This window comes from Caretta caretta, chromosome 6 (genome assembly GCF_965140235.1).
Source record: "Caretta caretta isolate rCarCar2 chromosome 6, rCarCar1.hap1, whole genome shotgun sequence".
In the NCBI taxonomy this organism is placed as follows: domain Eukaryota; kingdom Metazoa; phylum Chordata; order Testudines; family Cheloniidae; genus Caretta; species Caretta caretta.
In genome coordinates, this window is record NC_134211.1 from 45705440 (window position 1) to 45724996 (window position 19557).

Genomic DNA, 19557 nt, shown 5'->3' on the forward strand with positions numbered 1-19557 from the left:
GGGAGGCAGGGAGCAGCGGCAGCCTTGTGCTCCACTATTTAAAAAATATTGGGGGGGGACACCGCTTTTTTGGCACCCCCAACCACTTGGCGCCCTAGGCGGCCACCTAGTCTGCCTAGTGATTGCACCGACCCTGCCCGACAGACCCCCCGGAAGTCCCACGCCTACCCAACCCCCCCATTCCCCATACCCTGACCACCCCCTCTAACCGCTCCCTGCCCTTTATCCAACCCCTCCTCCCAGCCCCGGCCCGGCCCCCTTACCGTACTGCTCAGGGCGGCGTGCAGGGATGCTGCACGGCCCACTGGAGCTCGCAGCCCCACCCACTCAGAGCAGCAGGAGCTGCAGAGCTGCCCAGGAGCGGTCCAGAGCACTGGTGCCAGCGGCGCGGCACGGCACGCTGAGGCTCTGCGAGAGGCGGGGAAGGGGCTCAGGGAGCCGTAACAATTTTTAACAACGGGTTCTAAAACTTGTTCAAAATTTAACAACCGGTTTGCGTGAACCGGTGTGAACTGGCCGCAGCTCACCACTGCCTTAACAACCCCTCTTATGGGTGCAGGGGTAGTCGGTAAGGTCCCTGGATGAAGGGGGGGAGGGGAGCTGGTGGAAGCCCCCGCCCCCCAGAATTGGCTGGAATTGGTAAAGTCCCAGCAAGAGAATTGCTGGAGGGACCTGGATGAAAAGGGGGGGAAGCTGGTGGAAGCCCCCCCAAAAACTGGCTGTAATTGGAGGGTACCGTCAGTGGATCTGCTGGAGGGACATAAATTTTGCATGTGCACTGCACATTTTATCTACCAGGTTAATCCCAGACATCTATCTAATAATAAAGTTGTGGCCTGATTAAACCCATATCTAATGTCTCTTGTCATTCTTTCAGCATAGCCAGACAATCACCGCCCTGCACTTTAAGCAGGGAGCGGTTTTTGCAGGCATTATTCCCTCTGCACATGTAAAGTAGGTTTCACATGCCAGGGGAGCATACCTAGGAAATGCAGTTATGTCTCTTCTAGATGTACATCTACATTCTACATCTTTGCAGCTCTGGATCTGTGTGTAGAGGAATGAAACTGTTTCTACATTCCTACTAGACTATGGAGCCTGGAGTACTGCAGTCAGCATTGGCATGACTGACTCTCAAACCCTCCTGCTAGCAGCCAAATTATGGGTGCCTGCTGTGTGGATGTACTGTGGGGGAATGGGGATTCTTATGCTCTTCTCACCCCTAGAGGCTCCGAATCAGCAAAGCACTTAAGCATGCGCTTAAATCCATCCATAATCAGCGAAGCACTTGAGCACATGCTTAAAGTTAGGCACATTCCATTGATTAGTTGATTAAGTATGTGCTTAAATGCTTTACTATAAAGGGATAGCAGAGACTTCAATGCTTTGATGAATTGGGACTGGTACATATCTATTCATGACGGCAATTACTGAGCACTAAACAAGTAAATAATGAATTCAAAAGAATACAAATAGCAAATTTTGATTAGATCTCTGCAGTAATAGTGCACTTTTCCAGTTCCTTTAAAATATCGAACACAGTAGAAACTATCATCTGAATTACCATGTGATCTTGGAATTCCCAGCTTCCAACAGGGCTAGTGAACAATAGAGTTCATACACCCATACTGGGTAGGTAAAAACTGAACTGTCAAGGTTTCAGAATATTCAGGAATGTTGGATCCAATACTGTTGCCCATTCTCTCAATGTAAGAAAAGGCTTAAAAAGAAAATAATTGTATCCCAGCAAAAAGGCACTTGGAGAGGATTTAACAGGATCACACAAAATCTTAAACAGAACTGATAATCTCAACTAATTTCAGTTTAACACAGATGACAAGGCAAGTGAGCATGAATTAAAATTACAGATCAACACATTCACAACAGATGTCAGGAACCAATTTTTTCCCCCACACAAAGTCAGAAATTTGCAGAACAGCCCGCCAAAGTCATATAAGACATTTAAAATACGATCAGGAGAGGGATTAAATACTGAACAGAGTGTCTAGATTTTTCATGAGCCTGATGACCTCTCTTTTTCCAAATATTTCTGATCATGTTACAATCTCCTTTGTCAATGTTGTTGATTGATTGCTTGAGCTACAGTTTATTTTTTCTCCCCCACTGAAAGAATATTTGTGTCTTTTTATTACTATTTCTACTAAGTGGGGCCTGCCACTTGATGTTACTTGACTGCATCGTGACTAATAAGTTAAACGAACTATAAAAGTAATCACATTTCATGCTTCAGGTGCATGGTGCCAGGAAAAAACTGCACAATTGTCAAGGACTAACAATTTCGAAGCAGGTTATCTAAAGTTAGACACTATTACCCCGATCCATAAAGGTATTTAGGCTCCTAACTTCCATGGACTTCAAAGGAAGTTAGAAGCCTATATACCTTTGTAGATATGGGCCTATAGGCCAAATTTTAAAAGATACTTAGGCACCCAGTGGGTTTTTGAAAAGTACCTACATGTTTAAGTCCCATTGTATAGGGCTGGAAGCAACATATCTACAACCCTGTTTAACTTTCATGGTCCTCTCCGATAAATCTCTCCTCTTTCTGGGGCTTTCCTAGCTGTTTTGCTGATGCTCTTACTACACTTTCCAAAATTCCTGGCTATCTATCTTAAATGATCCCCAAATCCTACCACCTGCTTCCTCACAGGTTGTCAATCATACTCTCATTGACTGTTCCATACTTCAGAGGCTTTTAATTTTTATTTATTTATTTAAAGGCTCGGTGATGTTTCATTTCCAGGGGTAGATCAATGTTCTACATGTCAAAAGTAGTTTCACCCTCAAAACTGTTACAAATGCAAATTTGTGTCAACTATTATTGCATAAGCTTGTATATCAGAGAGCAAACTCAGATGAAGAATCATGTAATTCTGAACTAGCAACCTTAGCCTTTCATGATGTGAAGTAGTATTACTAGGCCACGAGCAGCTAGACTCTTCTGATTCCTTTCAGATCTTTGGAGATTGCAGACCCAGAGCTCAGAGGTGTGACATGAAACAACATCCTTACTAATTCTTTTAATGTATGTGGAAACTATTTCAACAAATCTGTGTTGTGCAGTAGTTAGGTAGCAACACAAGAGTGTTTCAAGGTTTAATTAGCTAATGTGTGACAAATGCTTTGAGGATATAAAGCACTTTTTAAATCTTAAACATTTTTGTACCTATGTTTAGCAAGTAACTAATTCATACTTCTCAACCTCCATCAGAGTCCTAATAAAATTAAAATCTTGAAACAGCTCATGTTCCCACAGCAATGCACAAGAAATGTTTGATTTCTGGTTCTGAGAAAGCAAAATGCACTCGGTTTTTCTTGTGGTCAGAAAAATCTTGAGCCTCACAGCTAGACAGGGAGAGATAAGAAATATGCTAATTGAAGTGCCTCCTTGAGCTGCAGTTTTAAAATCAGAAACATTTTTTTTAAACTAATAAATGTAACGGTGACAGAAGCCATATTTTTGCATTACACCACTGTTTTCTTCAATAAAATGCACATTTCAACTCATCCAGAGTAGTCTACCATTGCTGCCAACCAGTGTCAGTAGCCAATCTAAATCCATCAGCCAAACCATGTTCCTGGATACTGAATAGAAATTACTTTACATAGAAATTGAGCGTTTCTCACCACTTCATTATCCTCCCTCCCCCACTCTCTTAAGGAGGAGAGGATGATTGAACAATCTGGGTTTGCTGGGGTTGGCGAGACACAAGAAACTGTAAGAAGTTACACTATAAAGAACCCTTGTGAAACTTACTTTATTTATTTGAACCACTCCTTGGACAAGGGAAGGAGATGTGGGATCCAATCTATCATTCAAAATGACTCATTATCTCTAGCAAAGAGACCAACATTTAAAAGAGGCACAACACATTTTTGCCCAACTATTTTACTGTTGTTATTGTATCTGCCTTTTGGCAATAAAAACCTAGGGTGACACTAAAAACGATAAAGATTTGTGAAAATAAGTTACAAATTTGTTCCTTTTGTGCTGATAATTCTTCTTTGATTTTAAAACAAGCCCAAGTTGTGTCTAATGGTACAGCTGTGAATTTTTCCAGTCAGTCAAGGTTATAAAATAACTATGCACTACAACTGTACTTTTACATCAATGTCCACTCTGCTGATGCATTGTCATGTGAGGAACCCACACAGCTGGATATATTACCAGTAACTGGTCAGGCACAGATCCTGCACATGGCTCTGGTCATGCACACCCCTGCATCCAGGCAGATCCATTCGCAGGGTCTAGCCCCACACGTTTTATGCTAGAGTGTCACTATACAGGAAAACTCTTTATTCTATTTGATCTACTACATCTTCTCTACTATACCCCAACCACAGTCATTTCAGTAAAACATAGAAATGGTGTCATATGAATAATTTAGATGCTACTATATTATAAATGTGTGGGGAAGGAGGAAGAGAGAAAGAGAAAGGAGAGGAAGAGAGAGAAAGAGAAAGAATCATCTAAAGTAATGACTTTTCTAACCATTTTCAACAATAATGAGTGAGTAGCAAGTCTACCAGCTGGGTCTATTACAGTATTTCACTGGTACTTTGCTGACTCACAACGTGAATCTATGTAAACAACAGATTTTTCTTCTCCCATGGGATATCATATATTATTCTAGGCACTTAACTAGTACAGATATGGCCACTATGAAAAACCCTGTGGTGGACACGTATGGTGTAAGAATGTATTATTACAACACTATCATATTTTCTTCCCCCTTTTCTCCCTTTCCCCACATTTACTCATTCAGGAGACTGTAAATTATTTTGCTGTAGTTCAGCATCCAGCAAAGCACAGGCTGCCAAAATTCTGGCAGCGGGGATGCAACCTGACCGTAAGAAGATTTGGACAAATACATGTTGGGGAGGGCAGGGGAAAAGGAGAAAAAGAAGGAAAGCATATGATAACATTGGTGTAGTGTGGTGTGGTATGGTATAAGAACGTGCCCATTGCTGTACTAAATAAGCACTTAGAATAAAATGACTGAACCCCCCCTAGTGAAAACATAAATTGACAGAGACTTGCTCTATAGGTCAACAAGTGTAAACTGTTGGATTTACCATTTCACTATGGATGACACTTTATTAGTAACCAATAAACATCCACTGGAAAATCCAACTGATCATTTTTTTTGAAGTTTTCTGGATTAAATATATTCTGAAAGTCAAATGTAAATTACTGTATGTTTCTTTGCATATTTGCTACAACACTCCATTTAGGACTTCAGTTAATACAATGATTCCAAATGACTATATTAAATATCACGTTTCTTCCCCAAATCTCTCTCTCACACACAATAAAAGTAGACTACAGGCTCAAAGAGTGGTTGGTCCTGCAGATTATTAAATGCTCTGCCCCATTCCAAGTTCTTAAATGCTTTGCTGAACCAGGAACAGTGTGCTGAAACACTGCAGATTAAACCCACAGAGAGAATCATGTGCTTCCCACCTGTTACACTTGTGGGAACTGAAGCCCTAAACGTTATCATAAACTCTGTTATTTCTTCAGGTTTCACTAACTGATTCAAGATGTAACCCAACAGAAGATATGTTCTGTTTAAAGAAAAACCCCAGTGTAATATATTAGATATTCTGTTCAGTATATCCAGTTATAAGGAAGACAAAATGAATAAAAAAGAACAAAAAATAAACAATCAGAGAGGAAGCTGTCATCTTCACATTCTGATAATACAGAATAGGACTCAACGTCAGCCTCACCATTTGATAGCACCAGAAATCAGAGTTCATAGAAGTGGCAGGGACTTTTCCTTCTTTTATGTCTGAAAACCACCTCTAGGCATGCACATTCATGGCATTGTAGAATATAATTTAAAAAAACATACCTAGGGTGACTACCTAAAAAAAGGTATCCACAATATTATAGAACCTACCTCTATAGTTACAGATCTTATCTTTCTTCTTTGAAGTTTGCAGATTTCCAATGCTTTTAAGTAACGAAGCTGCACTAGATCAAACTGGGCCACCTGTTACAAAGCATCATTAAGACAGCGACCCCTCAGAGATAGGCAGCAGCAACATTTACTGCTTACTTCAACAGCTACAGGTGTTTCTAAAAACTGCTTAAAAATTGATGATGTCTATATGGTTAGAAACCAATCTGGTAAACTACTTCAAATGTACAGGCCCCTGCTACCACATGGAGTTGCTTGCAAGATCAGGGCCTTCGTCAGTAAATATTTAATTACACACATACACTAATTAAATATTTATTGACTAAGGCCCTGATCTTGCAAGCTAGACAGAGATAGATAGATAGATACAGAGTTTTCCCTTAATGTGTAATATGGAAGCGTCCCTTAAGAAAGTAATATGACAAAACAAAACCCCAGATCCAAGCACCTTCAAAGTTAGGATCTGGATTGAGATCTGAACTTCACACTAGCTCTTACCTCTATAATAGGCCAACCGAAAATCCCATATCCAAACATCTTGGAACTCCAGACATTCAGATCTGAACTTAGCATCTCAGAACATACCGATTTTAAATATAACTAATCCTTAACTGAGTCATGTAGGCAACAGGAGAAATTGTGTCCATTGTCCTCTTTCTCCTTAGCCCAGAAAAGTTACTGCCTTGTCCCTGTAAATTGATCCTCCCAAAGGAACAGCACAGGTTGGTTTATAGAGAACATTGTTTACAAGTACAGGTTTATGTAAGTAGCCAGTATTTCATCAATTAAAGAGGAGTGATTCATTACAACACATCCCAAAAACCACCCAATGACTACATTCCATCCAAGCATGTACTGCTTACCTCTGCAAACGCTGCAGCACTGGTTCTCTGGAAGAATGTGATCTTTTTCTGAGCAGTTCAATGGAGGACAGGTCTCTGTTACTTTTACTAAAATTCCATTCTGAAAATAAATAAATGTTTTTAAAAAAATGACACTGATGAGAATGTATCTGATGGCAAGGGTCACACAGTTTTCTATCCACAGCTCTAGCATCTTTAGTAAAAACAGTAGTAAAGTGACAGGCAGCAAGCTAAAGTCATTTTTTACACTATAAACTCAAATCTAAAATTAATCTACTTGGACATTTCTATTCCCACAGTTTAAGGAAAAAAGACACTACATTTAAACTCAAAAACTTGTACAGATGCTTGTTCCTTTCTTAACCTGCATAAGCACGTGCAGGAATTAAAGCATTTTATTTCACTCCAGATTTTTATTTAAGAATTTTTTTTCGCCTGTACATGAGACTTGTTTATTATATTTTAGGTATATTTTCAATTCTGTATACTGTGGTGGTAGGTGAATGAGACAAAGCAGAGAGATTCGGTGGCCAAGATGTTCAAATGTGATCAGGGATTTCAGTGCCTCTGTTTTGGGCACCTTAAAGGGCCTGATTTTCAGCAGTGGAGCTTGGGTGGCACGACTGCTGCCTCATTCCGCTCTGCTGCTCCCGGCAGGCCAGGGACGGGCAAAGTGAGGAAGTCAGAGAAGCCACTTGGCTGCCTGCTCAGCAGGCAGCCTGAGCAGCCCTGGTGACCCAGCTGCAGCTCAAGTCATCCAGCTTCCTGACACTTTGCTGTATGTTTGACATACAGCCTTGGCTGCTGGACCTTATTGAGGGAGCAGGTTTGCCAGCACTGTTGCCAACCGTCACAGTTTTATGGTAAGTCTCACCATATTCGGTGTTCTTCTTAATGCTTCCGATACTGAAATCAAGAGATTACAGGAGGAACTCTTTTTTTTTTTTTAAACCATGAAAACTGTTTCTAGCCCTCATGGTTGCAGACAAAAGCTTGAAAAGGTGACCTCAGTTCACCCTAAAGGCTCAGAAACCAGAAGGCAAATTACAAGACCACCAAAAATTACTTTTAATAAATCTCATGATTTTTAGGGCCTAACTCATGATTTTTTTGAGGCACCCTGCAGAAGGGTACAGCACATGGAGTGGAATTAACAGACATTAAGACTGATTCTCATCCCAGTTTCATTGGTGTAATGCAGGAGCCTCACACAGGAGTCCATGGAGTTACACCAGGATAGGTGAGAAGAGAACCAGCAAACTGTGTGATCACTGTCAAACATTTTATCCAACTACCCAGCTGGAAAGGTATTGGCTATAACTCACCACCTATTCAAGATCGGACAAAACAATTACAGTAGGAACAGTGCAGTATACCACTGTACGAACAGCAAGTGCTGATAAATCAGGTCAAACACACGTAGGGTGACCAGACAGAAAATGTGAAAAATCGGGACGGGGATGGGGGGTAATAGGAGCCTAAATAAGAAAAAGACCCCAAAATCAGGACTGTCCCTATAAAATCGGGACATCTGGTCACCCTAAACACGTGGCAAGGAAACAAGAGAGACTATGACAATCAAATCACTCAGAAAAAGCTCAAAACCAATTCAAACCAAACTCATATCTTCATTAGAGAACCACGGAAAAGAGATGAAGTCAAGTCTGACTATAGTTGCTTCGTGTCAGCAACAATTTCATTTCCTAAAATTTCCCCATTTCTGTGACTGGTGACCTTGCACCCTAGAGAGAAGAAACTGGCATATCCAGGAGTTCATTTGGCCTTATTTTTATAGTAAGAAAATGTTGAAACAAGCACTTTGGGGTTAAAATCTGTTGGTGTAAAGTGGTGTAGCTCCATTGATATAAATTGACATTAAATTTCAGATTTAATCCACTGAGATAAACAGGGCCAGTAACTTTTCAGAGAACAAACACAGGCTTCCCTCACATGAAGAGGCACTACTCAACAGAAGTACTGTGGATCACTAGAGTAAGGCCCCAACCCACCAAAGCATTTAAGCGCCCTCTTAACTTTCAGCATGTGAGTAGTCAGGGCTTAAATAAAGGCCAGAAACTTTTAGTTAGACTTGTCCAAATCCAGAGCAACTTCAGGGACTTACGCCAGCGTGGCTGAGATCAGAACTTGCCCTAAAATGACACCTCAACCCAGGTAAGGAGCAAAGAGAAAGGAAAATACCCTCCTAAGACACTTTATTATCCTAAATAGGCCATGTTCCAGCTTTGTCTGTGTATGTCTGGCTTCCACTGAAGTTATGGTCAGCTTTAGAAAAGAATGGATAACACATATGCATGAAGGAAACCTAAATTTATATACATGGTTATCATTGTAATTTATGGGCACTGCATATTTATTGAAACAACAACAGAAGTTAATCAAATTAAAACTTACTCGGCATTCCCTGCAGTTCTTGGTTAAAACCCTCTGACCTTCTGCTAACACTCTGCCTCCAAAGATACACGTAGCTATAATTTTAAAAAAAGCCCCAAAATTAATATTTTGGTAGAAAATGACTGAAAAATAGAAGTAAAAACAATACATATATACATAGGCAAATACAAACCTACTGTGGTAAATATGATGTAGTCCCTTTGTCTTCACTTGAAGTAAGTATTGATTGCTTTCATTTATTTTGAGTGCAATAATACATTCATTAAAAAAACCTATTATCGTGAAACATTATACCCCTCATACTGACAAACTAGCCTATTAATGTCCTGAAGTGATAACAAGAATAAAGCATTATTCAATAGATACTGAACCTAATTCATTAACAGAATCACTCACAGCATAGACATCCCATAGATTAGATAGAGTGCATTTGTATTACTATATGTCTGCATCAGGTTATTCAAAGCACTTCAGAATCAGAGACAGACATTGGTGCATTGTATATGAAGAGAATGGCAGCTGCATAGGTTTCAGTTAAGCCTCCAGATTGTACCCGGGGACAAATAAGGATAGAATCCTTAACACAGCTTTATCCCTGTGGAACTGCAGAAATAGTTCAGAGCCAGACGAAGCCTGAAACTCACTGACTCTACAAACTGAAAAAATCACTGTCAGAAACAGTCTTAATAGACACATGGAACAAGGAGGGCTCATGCCAAGGCTCAAAGGAGGGACAAATACAGCATGCAACACTAAATTTTGTTTCCAAAGGAGTACAATGGATCTAATTATTGGCTTGATTAGCTGAACTAACTTTTGGAATGGAGTGCATTGGGATGTGACCCTAAAAAAAAAAATCTCTCTACTGTTCCCTCAGCCCCCAGATTCCTAATTGCAGATATTTGCACCTTCCTTCTTCTCCACCTAGAGCGGTCTGTCTAAATACCTCTTAAAAGCTCTCATATTCTAAACCAAGGATGTAAATTGCTTTCTACACTGAATGGGGATTCTCAAATATCCCTCTAAATCAGAAATAGCTAGATACAGAGTTCTAGGAAGAATATTCTAGTGAACAAACGTTCAACTGGGTCTCAAAAAGACCTGGGTTCAATTCTCAGCTACAGACTTCCAGTGTGATCTTGGGAAAGTCACTTAATCTACCCTGTGCCTCCATTTCCCACCTGTAAAATGGGGACACTACTTCCTACTTTACAATGAAGTTGTGATAATAAAATCCATGCATAATTGTGAGTTTCTCCTATACTGTTATGATGGGGATCAAATAAGTACCTTAGAATTGATAGACTGGCATGACTGATTAGGAGAAACTTTGAGACCCTAGTATGAAAGACAAATTATCGTCATCCATGCTGAGCAACATCATGTGTTCTTCCACTCCAAGTTGCAGGAATTCAATGAACCAGTTCATCCTAGCCACAAATATCATCTTGGCTCATCATGGTCACTTGAGTACTAAAGACTCCTAGATAAACTAGCTCCCAATCCCAGCATCATGAAAAGGCCCCATTGCTCAGGCCTATCTTTCCCTGTATCTGCTGACAGAGAATTTCTTTCCTATTCTTCTGAGTAGCAAACAATCTGTGGCACGCTCATGGCAGCAGAGAGCCTGGAATTCCATGTACTTTTAATTTCCTCTCTCACAGGTACAACCTATACCACCTAAGCCAGTTGGCCTGCTTATGCAACCAACTGATAAGTGCACCACTGTTAACTCCAAGAGATGCCTCTCTGTCTATGCCAGATGTTTCTCCACTGCTGTGAAGAGACATGTTTCTTTCATCATCCTCTTGCTCTGTGTGCCAGCCTTATTCTTTAAGTACACAACTGGGGCCAGCCTGCAGGATACATGCTCAGTTCCTTCTTAAATCTTCCAATCATTTTATGGAAAACTGTTCACAGATATATGCACAACCTGTGAGGCTGCCATCCGTGCAAGTGTCCATACATTTGATGGGTCCAAATTTCCTTCTTGTCTGAACATTCTGAGAGGAGACTCACCAAGTTAGAGGTGACTTTACAATCTGAGAAATACACATGAATGTCCCAAAGTCCTGTATACTTTCCTTCCAATGGGATGACATTGGTACCCGAAGTAAACCTGTGCAATTTGACCAACAATTCTAGGTCCACACACATACAATGTTAAGAGGCCCACTGTTCTCACACTACTCTCTATATCACTGGTGAAGCCCAGGATTCTTGTCTTATATTGATATCATTGTCTTCTGTGTACTGGACAGTGCTCCAAAGTCCCATCATTAACTCTCTTGAAGAATGACTAGCAAAGTAGGGCCTGCATTTACTCTGTTGCACTGGATGGGGACCTAGAGTCCTATGCTATAAGTCAATAAGACTTGACATTTGTCAGTAGAACTGAGAGATTTCAATGTGTTGCTTCTCAGTGAAGCCGATTACGGCAATCCAGTAATGGTCCTTCCTCATCTGCCTTCAATACTGCAATGGCAATTGTATATATCCTTTGTTTCTGGCACCAAAGAGGTATTACATAATAAATTACTTTTGATTTTTGTTGCACTTTCCATCCAAATATCTCTGAATGTTAGAATAACCTATAAAGTCTTTCAGACACTATCCTGTCTCCCAGAATTCTCTCTCTGTGTTCATATTGCTGGAGATGGGAGGATCTAAAGAATTCTCACCATGTACAAAGCAGACAGATTTTCTAAAGAGCTCAGCTTCCACTACGAGAAGCTGGGTGCTGAGCACTTTCAAAAATCCACCTCTTAAGTCTCCAAAGAGGACGCAGACGTTCTTTTGAAAATTTGGCCCTCGCTTTATATTGCACAGTATGAGCTCAACTGTGATCTCACTTCAGAAAAACACACTAGATTTCATCAAGATGACCGTTTTGGGAAAGATGAACTTGAGTGATTTATTTTTACTCTCTCTCTCTGTTGTCTCACCTGACTGCCTGTAGCTCAGGGCGGGACTTGCACTGGACAGAAGAGAAAGTGAGCAATTTTACAACAGAGAAGAGAAACAGGGCTTCAAATAAAGTTTTAGTCTTCTTGCCAAAAGCTGGTTTGGAGGGGTTAACACAAGATGGCAGAGAAGAAAGCAGAAACACCAATTTTAAAATCCCTAAACATTTTATAAGTCAGAACTGCTTGGTACTTCGATACAAAAAAAGAACCATCAAGCTGTTCAATAACTCCTAGAGACAGAAAATTACAATTGATGATTCTATCCAGGACTAAATGGGGAAACTGCAGAGAAATCAACACCCACAGTGTAATAATGTGGATAGCCTCAGTGGCTGCCACTACATACCCAAAAATGACTAACTGTGGCCCTAGCATATCATTCTGTCAAGGAGCTGGCACTTGCAATCAATTTCAATCAACTTTCATACAACATTTTCCATTGACTGACGTGCTGAGTCCTTGGCAGAATAACGAGCTGAGTTTGGTGCCAATCACTGACTAAGAGTGAGTTTGTTCATCATTCCGTTAAAGAATCAGAAACACAGTCTACACTTTGGGACTTGCATTCAATCTACAGTTTAGTCCTTCAGAATTCCTCTGAGTCAAATTCTGGCTGGCATTTGTTACCAAGTGCACACCAGAAAAGACAGAGCAAGAGAGAGATGCTCAAAATCTCAGATCCATGAAAAGAACTCTCCATAAACTCTCAGTAGGTGAATCACAAGTTCTTGTGCTCTGGAGGGTGCGGGGGCAGGGTGAAAGTTAGGAGTCAGGGCCTGATCCACAAGTTTTACAACATAAATTATTTGTCCTTTTGTGCACAGATTACTCATGGGCCAGTGTATAATGGAGGAAAAAGGTGGGAGCTGTGCACATGTTCATGACTAAGCTGAATAGGTGCACCCTTTTTTTGACAGAATTCATGGATGTCCATTTGGAGTTGAAGGGGGAAATCAAAGACTGGCAATCTAATTTTTTTCTGGGATTTTTTTTGTTGTTGTTTCTAATTAATCCTAAATCAGCCAACAGATACATCATTGACTAGTCTGAATGGAGAAAAGCTGTGCCCAGAACCTGTAGGTGGGCGAGATAAGGGGGAAAAAGGTTTAACTTTTTCTTGATACGTGAGAGCGGGAAGAAATTTAGTCTTGTGTACTTGAGCACACATATGCTCAATTGACTTTGTCCCCTCAGCCTCATTTGAGTGTTAAACACTTTTTTTTTTCCACATAGGGCTTCCATTTGTAGATGAGATAAGAGAATTTAATCAATTGGGCCAACGACAGAATTTACTGGTGGTCTTCTTTTCCACATTAATTTGGTCTACAATAAATTACGTAAACTATTACTGCACACAATGGAGATCATTACAGTCAGATCATTACAGACATGAATTGTCCTTATTCTGCTGATTATATCATTTTACTAAAAAAATCCACAATATCCAAAGAACCACCTTCAGTTCAGAACAGGATGACAAATAGCCAAACTTAAAGTTATTACCCCATACTTATGATAAGTACAGACCAACTGCTTCACACTAATTATCATCAATTGGGTTTAACAGCTACTAGTAGAAGCCAGACGTTTTTCCTTTGGAGAGGTACAAACAAGGGCATGGACTTTTTAATGCCAATAGAATGTAGCAATATAGTCTTAGCAGTACTGAATTTTATCTCCTAGGTGATTCTTTTATTTTTCAGCCAATAGTTATTTATTCATTTTTTAACCAAAGCTGCCACTGTGACTCATGTTCCCTGCATTAATTTATTGGAACCTGTGAAAAATCAAGTGTGGGGGGGAATCAAATGCTCCTAGTTTCAAGACAAGTGTGATTCCAGTTAAAAAGGAAGGTGGGAGGAAAATATCAAATGTAATGTACTTACACTTGCATACTTTGCAGCACTGGCCTTCCATATGCACTGGGAGGGTGTCAGGAGAACAGTTCAGAGGGGGACAGGACATCCTACGGCACTCCACTACTCCACTCTAAGCAAAGGTTAGAAAGATGAAGTTCAGATGTGTGTATATTAGTTTATAATTTTATATAAAGCACAATTACTGTACCAGAAAATGAAAGTAGCATTAAGGATTTCAGATCCTTCCTACAGCAACAAGTCTTATCTGACTGCTACCCATATGAACTAAGCCACCCCCATTACCATTTTGATATACATCTTTGTCTTATCCCACTTGCCCATGCTATTTACGTGGATTAGACAAAAAATAATACCATCTTTACAAGAACATAAACACCACCTTTTGCAGGCTCTGTCAATCATCTTCAAAATTTTAACAATAAGTTTTCTATTTTCTTGGGCAAACAAAGGTACTCTTCAGATATCTATCAAATAATTTCAACCAGACAAGATTTACATACTAATTCTCTTCTCTTCCACAGGTTTTCAAAATGATAAACACCCAAAACAGAATCTGCATGTTGTTACCATACAGGATGCAATTGAGCACCTATGAATAAAATTAAGATAATACTCTCTCTCTTTCTCTCACACACACAAATGAAACTATTCTGAACCAAACACAGACAACACTATGATTTCCCACCCTCCACCCCTGCAAAATGGTGAGCTTCTTACAGATATAATTAGAACGAATGAGAGAGTTGTCAAGGGAAAGCAGATTTTATTTACTAAGTATTCATATAAGAAATGGCAATTCTTTGCCACTCCCTCGCAATTGTTCACATTGTCACTGGGTGCAAACTAAAAAAGTAATAAATCTCAGAGTTGGCATTATGTATTCAAGGACCATACACACTATAATTAGGCATCCTACCGCTTACACCCATTAGAAGATTCTTACTTTGCATGTGCAATTCCTGCAGTGATCATCTTCTACCCATGAATCTTTGTCTCGATAGATCACTCCATTTACTTGACAAGTCTTCTCACAATGACAGTTTTCCAATTGACTAAGCCTCGTTTCTGCATAATTTAGCTAGAAGTGAAAGGTACTTGATGTAATTTCTGTAATTCATACACATGGTTTTAACAAAGCAAAGAAGCAAAGAACAAAAGAAGCAGCTTACTGACTTTAGGCTGAATCAAATTTTATTACACCAGTTGAAAAACAAACTAAAAGAAGACACACTGAGCCAGAACCAAAGGTGGTGTAAATCAACCTGTGTCCATTTACTTCAATGGAGATAAGCTAATGTATGCCAGTTGATGATCTGTATGATTGGCTCTTCTAATCTAATGAACCCCAGCAAGATATTAAAAATGTACCTCTTGGGGATCTCAGATTATTAATGAATTGGGTATTTTCAGTTCAAACTTCAAAAAAGGAAAATTATTCATTTACCGGCATACACGTAATTTAAGAGCATGAATGCTGTCAGGCTCGGATTCCTTCTGTTCAACCTCTCTCCACACTGTTTAACATTAACAGGTTGCAGAAAGACCTTTACATGATATAAAGCTACTAGGATTTACAGGGAAAAGATGACATTTCAATGTGTTGTATAACAGATTTTCCCCGAACTATAGATCATGGACCACTGGTGGCCCACAGAGCACTTGCTGGTAGACAGCAGAGAGTGGGCTGGTCACATGATACCATCAGCATCTCCTCATTGCCAGCTGCTAAAATGAATTAACAGATGCTAAAAGTAATCTTTTCCTAGTAGTACTTTTCCAGGCAAGAAATTGCCATATTTGCCTGAAGAATGCTATGTAATAGTGAATGGGAGGGGAGACTGTCCATGTAACAGCAAACAGGAGGAAGGGGGTCCATGTGATGGCAAAGATAAGGGAAGATGATCTCTCCAAGTTGTTGTCCATACTATGAGTAATTTATACTTTTCTTCTGTGCACATGCTCCTTCCCATCCTCCCCAACACACCCACACAGATAATCCCAGGCTTTCCCCAAACAAAGAATACTCCATGCAAATGAAGATTCCGGAGTGATCTGTAATATCGTGGCCAATCGCCCCCTGCCTCGATCTTCCTCAATCTACCCTTGCATTGAAGTGCCCACCTTCTCTATCCTATGTGACCAAGCAGGGCTTCTCCCTATCTTAACATACACTTGCTATCATGCCCAGTCTCCTTTAAATAGATTTGTCCAGACATAAGCACATAACAGATTAAAACAAACAGTTCCTCAGCTCACCCTTTCTCCTAGGATTTCACAACCTCCCTTCCCAGGGGTCTCTTGCAGCTTCCCAGTGCCAGCCAGCTCCCTTCTTGCAGCCAGTTCTCATTCAGCCAGCTCTTTTCCTCTTCTGGAACTCCAACCCCAGGACCACCTCCCTGAGCACCTGGCCCTTTGTTCCAGGGACCCACCGCAGGAATTGGCTGCACTCTTCTGTGGTTCCTCTCCCCAGGCAGAGCCTGTCCCAATCATGCCTCCTCTTCTTGCCCTCTGACAGACCCTTGTAGTTCCACATGTAGCCCTGACCTCTTTCATTGGTCCACGCACAGGGACCAGCTACCCTGTGATGGGGTCCAACACAGAGAATAAATATCCCCCAATACATATCTACCACATGTAAGATCCTCTGCTATGCAGAATAAGAACCAAATTACTCAGTCCCGTTTACTAACTCTTCAAACTTCCTGGCAGGACTCAACTTCCACATCCTTCAAACACCAAAACGGCCATCTCTCCCAGAAATCCACAAATCCCAGAGCAGGTGGGAACTTCTCAAAGGGCCAAATTCTGATGCTTTTACTCACATTAAGCACCACATTACTGCATGAGTAGTCCCACCGTAGCGAATGTATCAGAATCTGGCCCAAAGTGAGATGAATGCTAGCCCTGATCACTCTTACAAATGGCATACTACAGTATTTTACAGGATTGTTCAAAACATTACAGCTTACTATAGCATTTTTGCACTGTTTAGAGAGACCACTGTACAGTACTGTAGTATTTTTATATTGGTATCTACCCGCATTTTATATATTTGCAAAAAGGCTCTCAAGACTTCCACCATTATCCATTTTAATGGGAATATTCCAACCTGCCCATCAATCCTCATTATACTCCCTGTCAGGTAAATCTCAAACACCAGCAGATTCAGGAACAAAGATGAGCAGAAGATACTAGGGAAACATCCTTATTTCCCACTCTTCAATCCTCCAGAGTAAAGGGCCTTGAGGAAAAACTTCTGATTTTCCTTAAATTAGGATTCTGGGAGATTACTGGAATTGACATTCAGCCCTCCCAAAGCCAGCATGATCGTGTGACTTCAAAAATGCTTTTCATACTTTAAAGGCAAAAATCATCCTATTACTGAACTGCTAATCCTGCCAGTTTGCAGCAGTGACCTGAAAAGGATTTCTATATTTATAGTGTATAAAATAGAATATATTTCACTGCATTAAAATTGTGTTTAATCTATATGTTTTGTTGCAGTTTATTTAACCTGTACCTTTTCTTTAGTCTTTATTTTTAACACAAAAAAGTAAAATTCATCATTTTTATTTCTTATAATGATTCTGTATAAACTGAACACAAAAAGAGAAAGGATGTTATACAAAAGCCAGGTTTGAAAAAGGCATTTAATTCTTGATTTTTTTGGTGTTGATTCCTGTAACAGCACTAAAGGAGAGAAGCAAATGCCAACACTAACCAACTAAAAGTTGCATATTTTGTGACTTTCATTGTTGCACTGAATTTATATAAATTCATTAATAAAACACAACATCTACCTCTTACGCTGAAGAACGACTCTGGATGTAAAATGAATCTATTAGTAAATCAGAGATGTGTATGGTCATTACCACCTTTGGCATGTATTTATCTTTGCAACTATACAGAAAATGTCAGTGTTATCTTTATAGATATGAAGACCTGCAACAATGAACTTTCTGATAGTAATAGGTCAACAGATGTCTCTCAGCACACAGAGGTTTATCTTTTTTGAAATACTATTTAGTTGGCATTTGCTATATGGAATAAAATAGAAATGTTCCATTTGTATTTAAACTCTCAAACATAATTGAAAAATCACCATTATGCAAACAAAACAATGATATCCTCAAAATTACATGAGTTACAAACTGAAATGCCATTCCAAATGCTGCCAATTTTGCATTAATAGATTTGTCAAAGATTTGAAAAATCAGTGGAAATTCTCAGGCTCTGAAGTCTTGGATGGATTAGGAGTAGGAATGAACCAATGGGGTGTGGAATGTCACTCCACTACTGAGCCACCCATTTCTAGTCTGAACCTAATTTCCAAGTTATTTGAAAATTCAGAAATATATTCAGAACTATTTCTCCCATCATTTTTTTCCTTTTTTCCAAACCAGAAGATAAAGAAAAAGACTGTTCTTATGATATATTACTTGTGGGCCATCCAGATGCAGGTACTACCAGAAATATTATGAAGAAAACTCCGTTCTCATGAGAGCTTCAGAGAACTTTTTGAGTCAAAATGTTCAGGTATTTCAAACAAACATTTGTGACCAAATAAATCAAGTGTGTAACCAAGCTAATAGGGTTACGTCAACAGTAAATTCTGCCCTTAAACATTTTGGCATTTATGCCGACCAAACCAAGCACTGAACCTTTTGACTGTTACCCTGTTAAGATTTGGCAAGTAGTAAAGTTTATTAGAAGTTTTGGGCTGGAAATCTCCAGTAACTATCTCCAGCCACTAAAAGAAACATCTGATTACAATGAAAAAGACACTTCCTAGTGTGACCCCCTAGTTTATTAAAAAGGAACTGCATTCCATTTTCAAAGACCCTTGTTTCAGTAGAGTTATACTGATTTACAGTAGCTGAGGATCTGACCCATTTAACACCACCTAACATTCCATATACAGCATAGTAATTGGGCACGGTGAAAATTAACCTGTCCTTCTTGTCCCAAGTTAATTTATATTTTAACTAAGTTGTTAACAATTTGATCTATTACCTTTTTCTATTTAAGGTTGCAAAATTAAAGAGATGAAACAGCGGAGTGTAGGGGGTAATGCAAAAAGTTCAGACTCCTTCCCCACCATGAAAAGCTACACTTCTATGCATCTTTAAAAGCAACACATTGCCTAGTTCAAATTGACTTCAAATCTTTGAAGAGTGCGGGGGAAAGACGGTAACGATACTTAGTTCACTACATGCCTTACTTGTCATCATTTGTAATTCTCTTGGTTACATACTGACATTGCAAACACCATTCATTGTTGGGGTTTGTTTGGTTTTTTTTTTTTTTTTTTTTTTGAGTCTGTAATTAAATTGTAACCAAATGCAAATCTACAGACAAATTCAAGCTTCTGGTATACCACAGCCTAAAAGCAACAGCTGGACATGGAAACATGGAACCCAATTTTTGTATGCTGCCAAGTTCACATTCTGCAACTCTCTGAATGGGGGAGGGAATTAGGGGTCACTGT

At 39.7% G+C, this 19557-nt stretch overlaps 1 protein-coding gene across 6 annotated transcripts in view; it reads right to left on the reverse strand.

Moving 5' to 3' along the window:
- The window catches only part of NELL1 (neural EGFL like 1), a 445673-nt gene that overhangs the window by 335965 nt on the left and 90151 nt on the right, over positions 1–19557 (reverse strand). For all 6 annotated transcript variants that reach the window (XM_048852651.2, XM_075129472.1, XM_048852653.2 and 3 more), the window contains exons 8-11: positions 15013–15147; positions 14076–14178; positions 9224–9297; positions 6812–6911 (exon numbers count right to left, since the gene is read on the reverse strand). In XM_048852651.2, coding sequence (XP_048708608.1) covers positions 6812–6911; positions 9224–9297; positions 14076–14178; positions 15013–15147 — 412 coding nt within the window. The remainder of the gene's footprint in view (positions 1–6811; positions 6912–9223; positions 9298–14075; positions 14179–15012; positions 15148–19557) is intronic.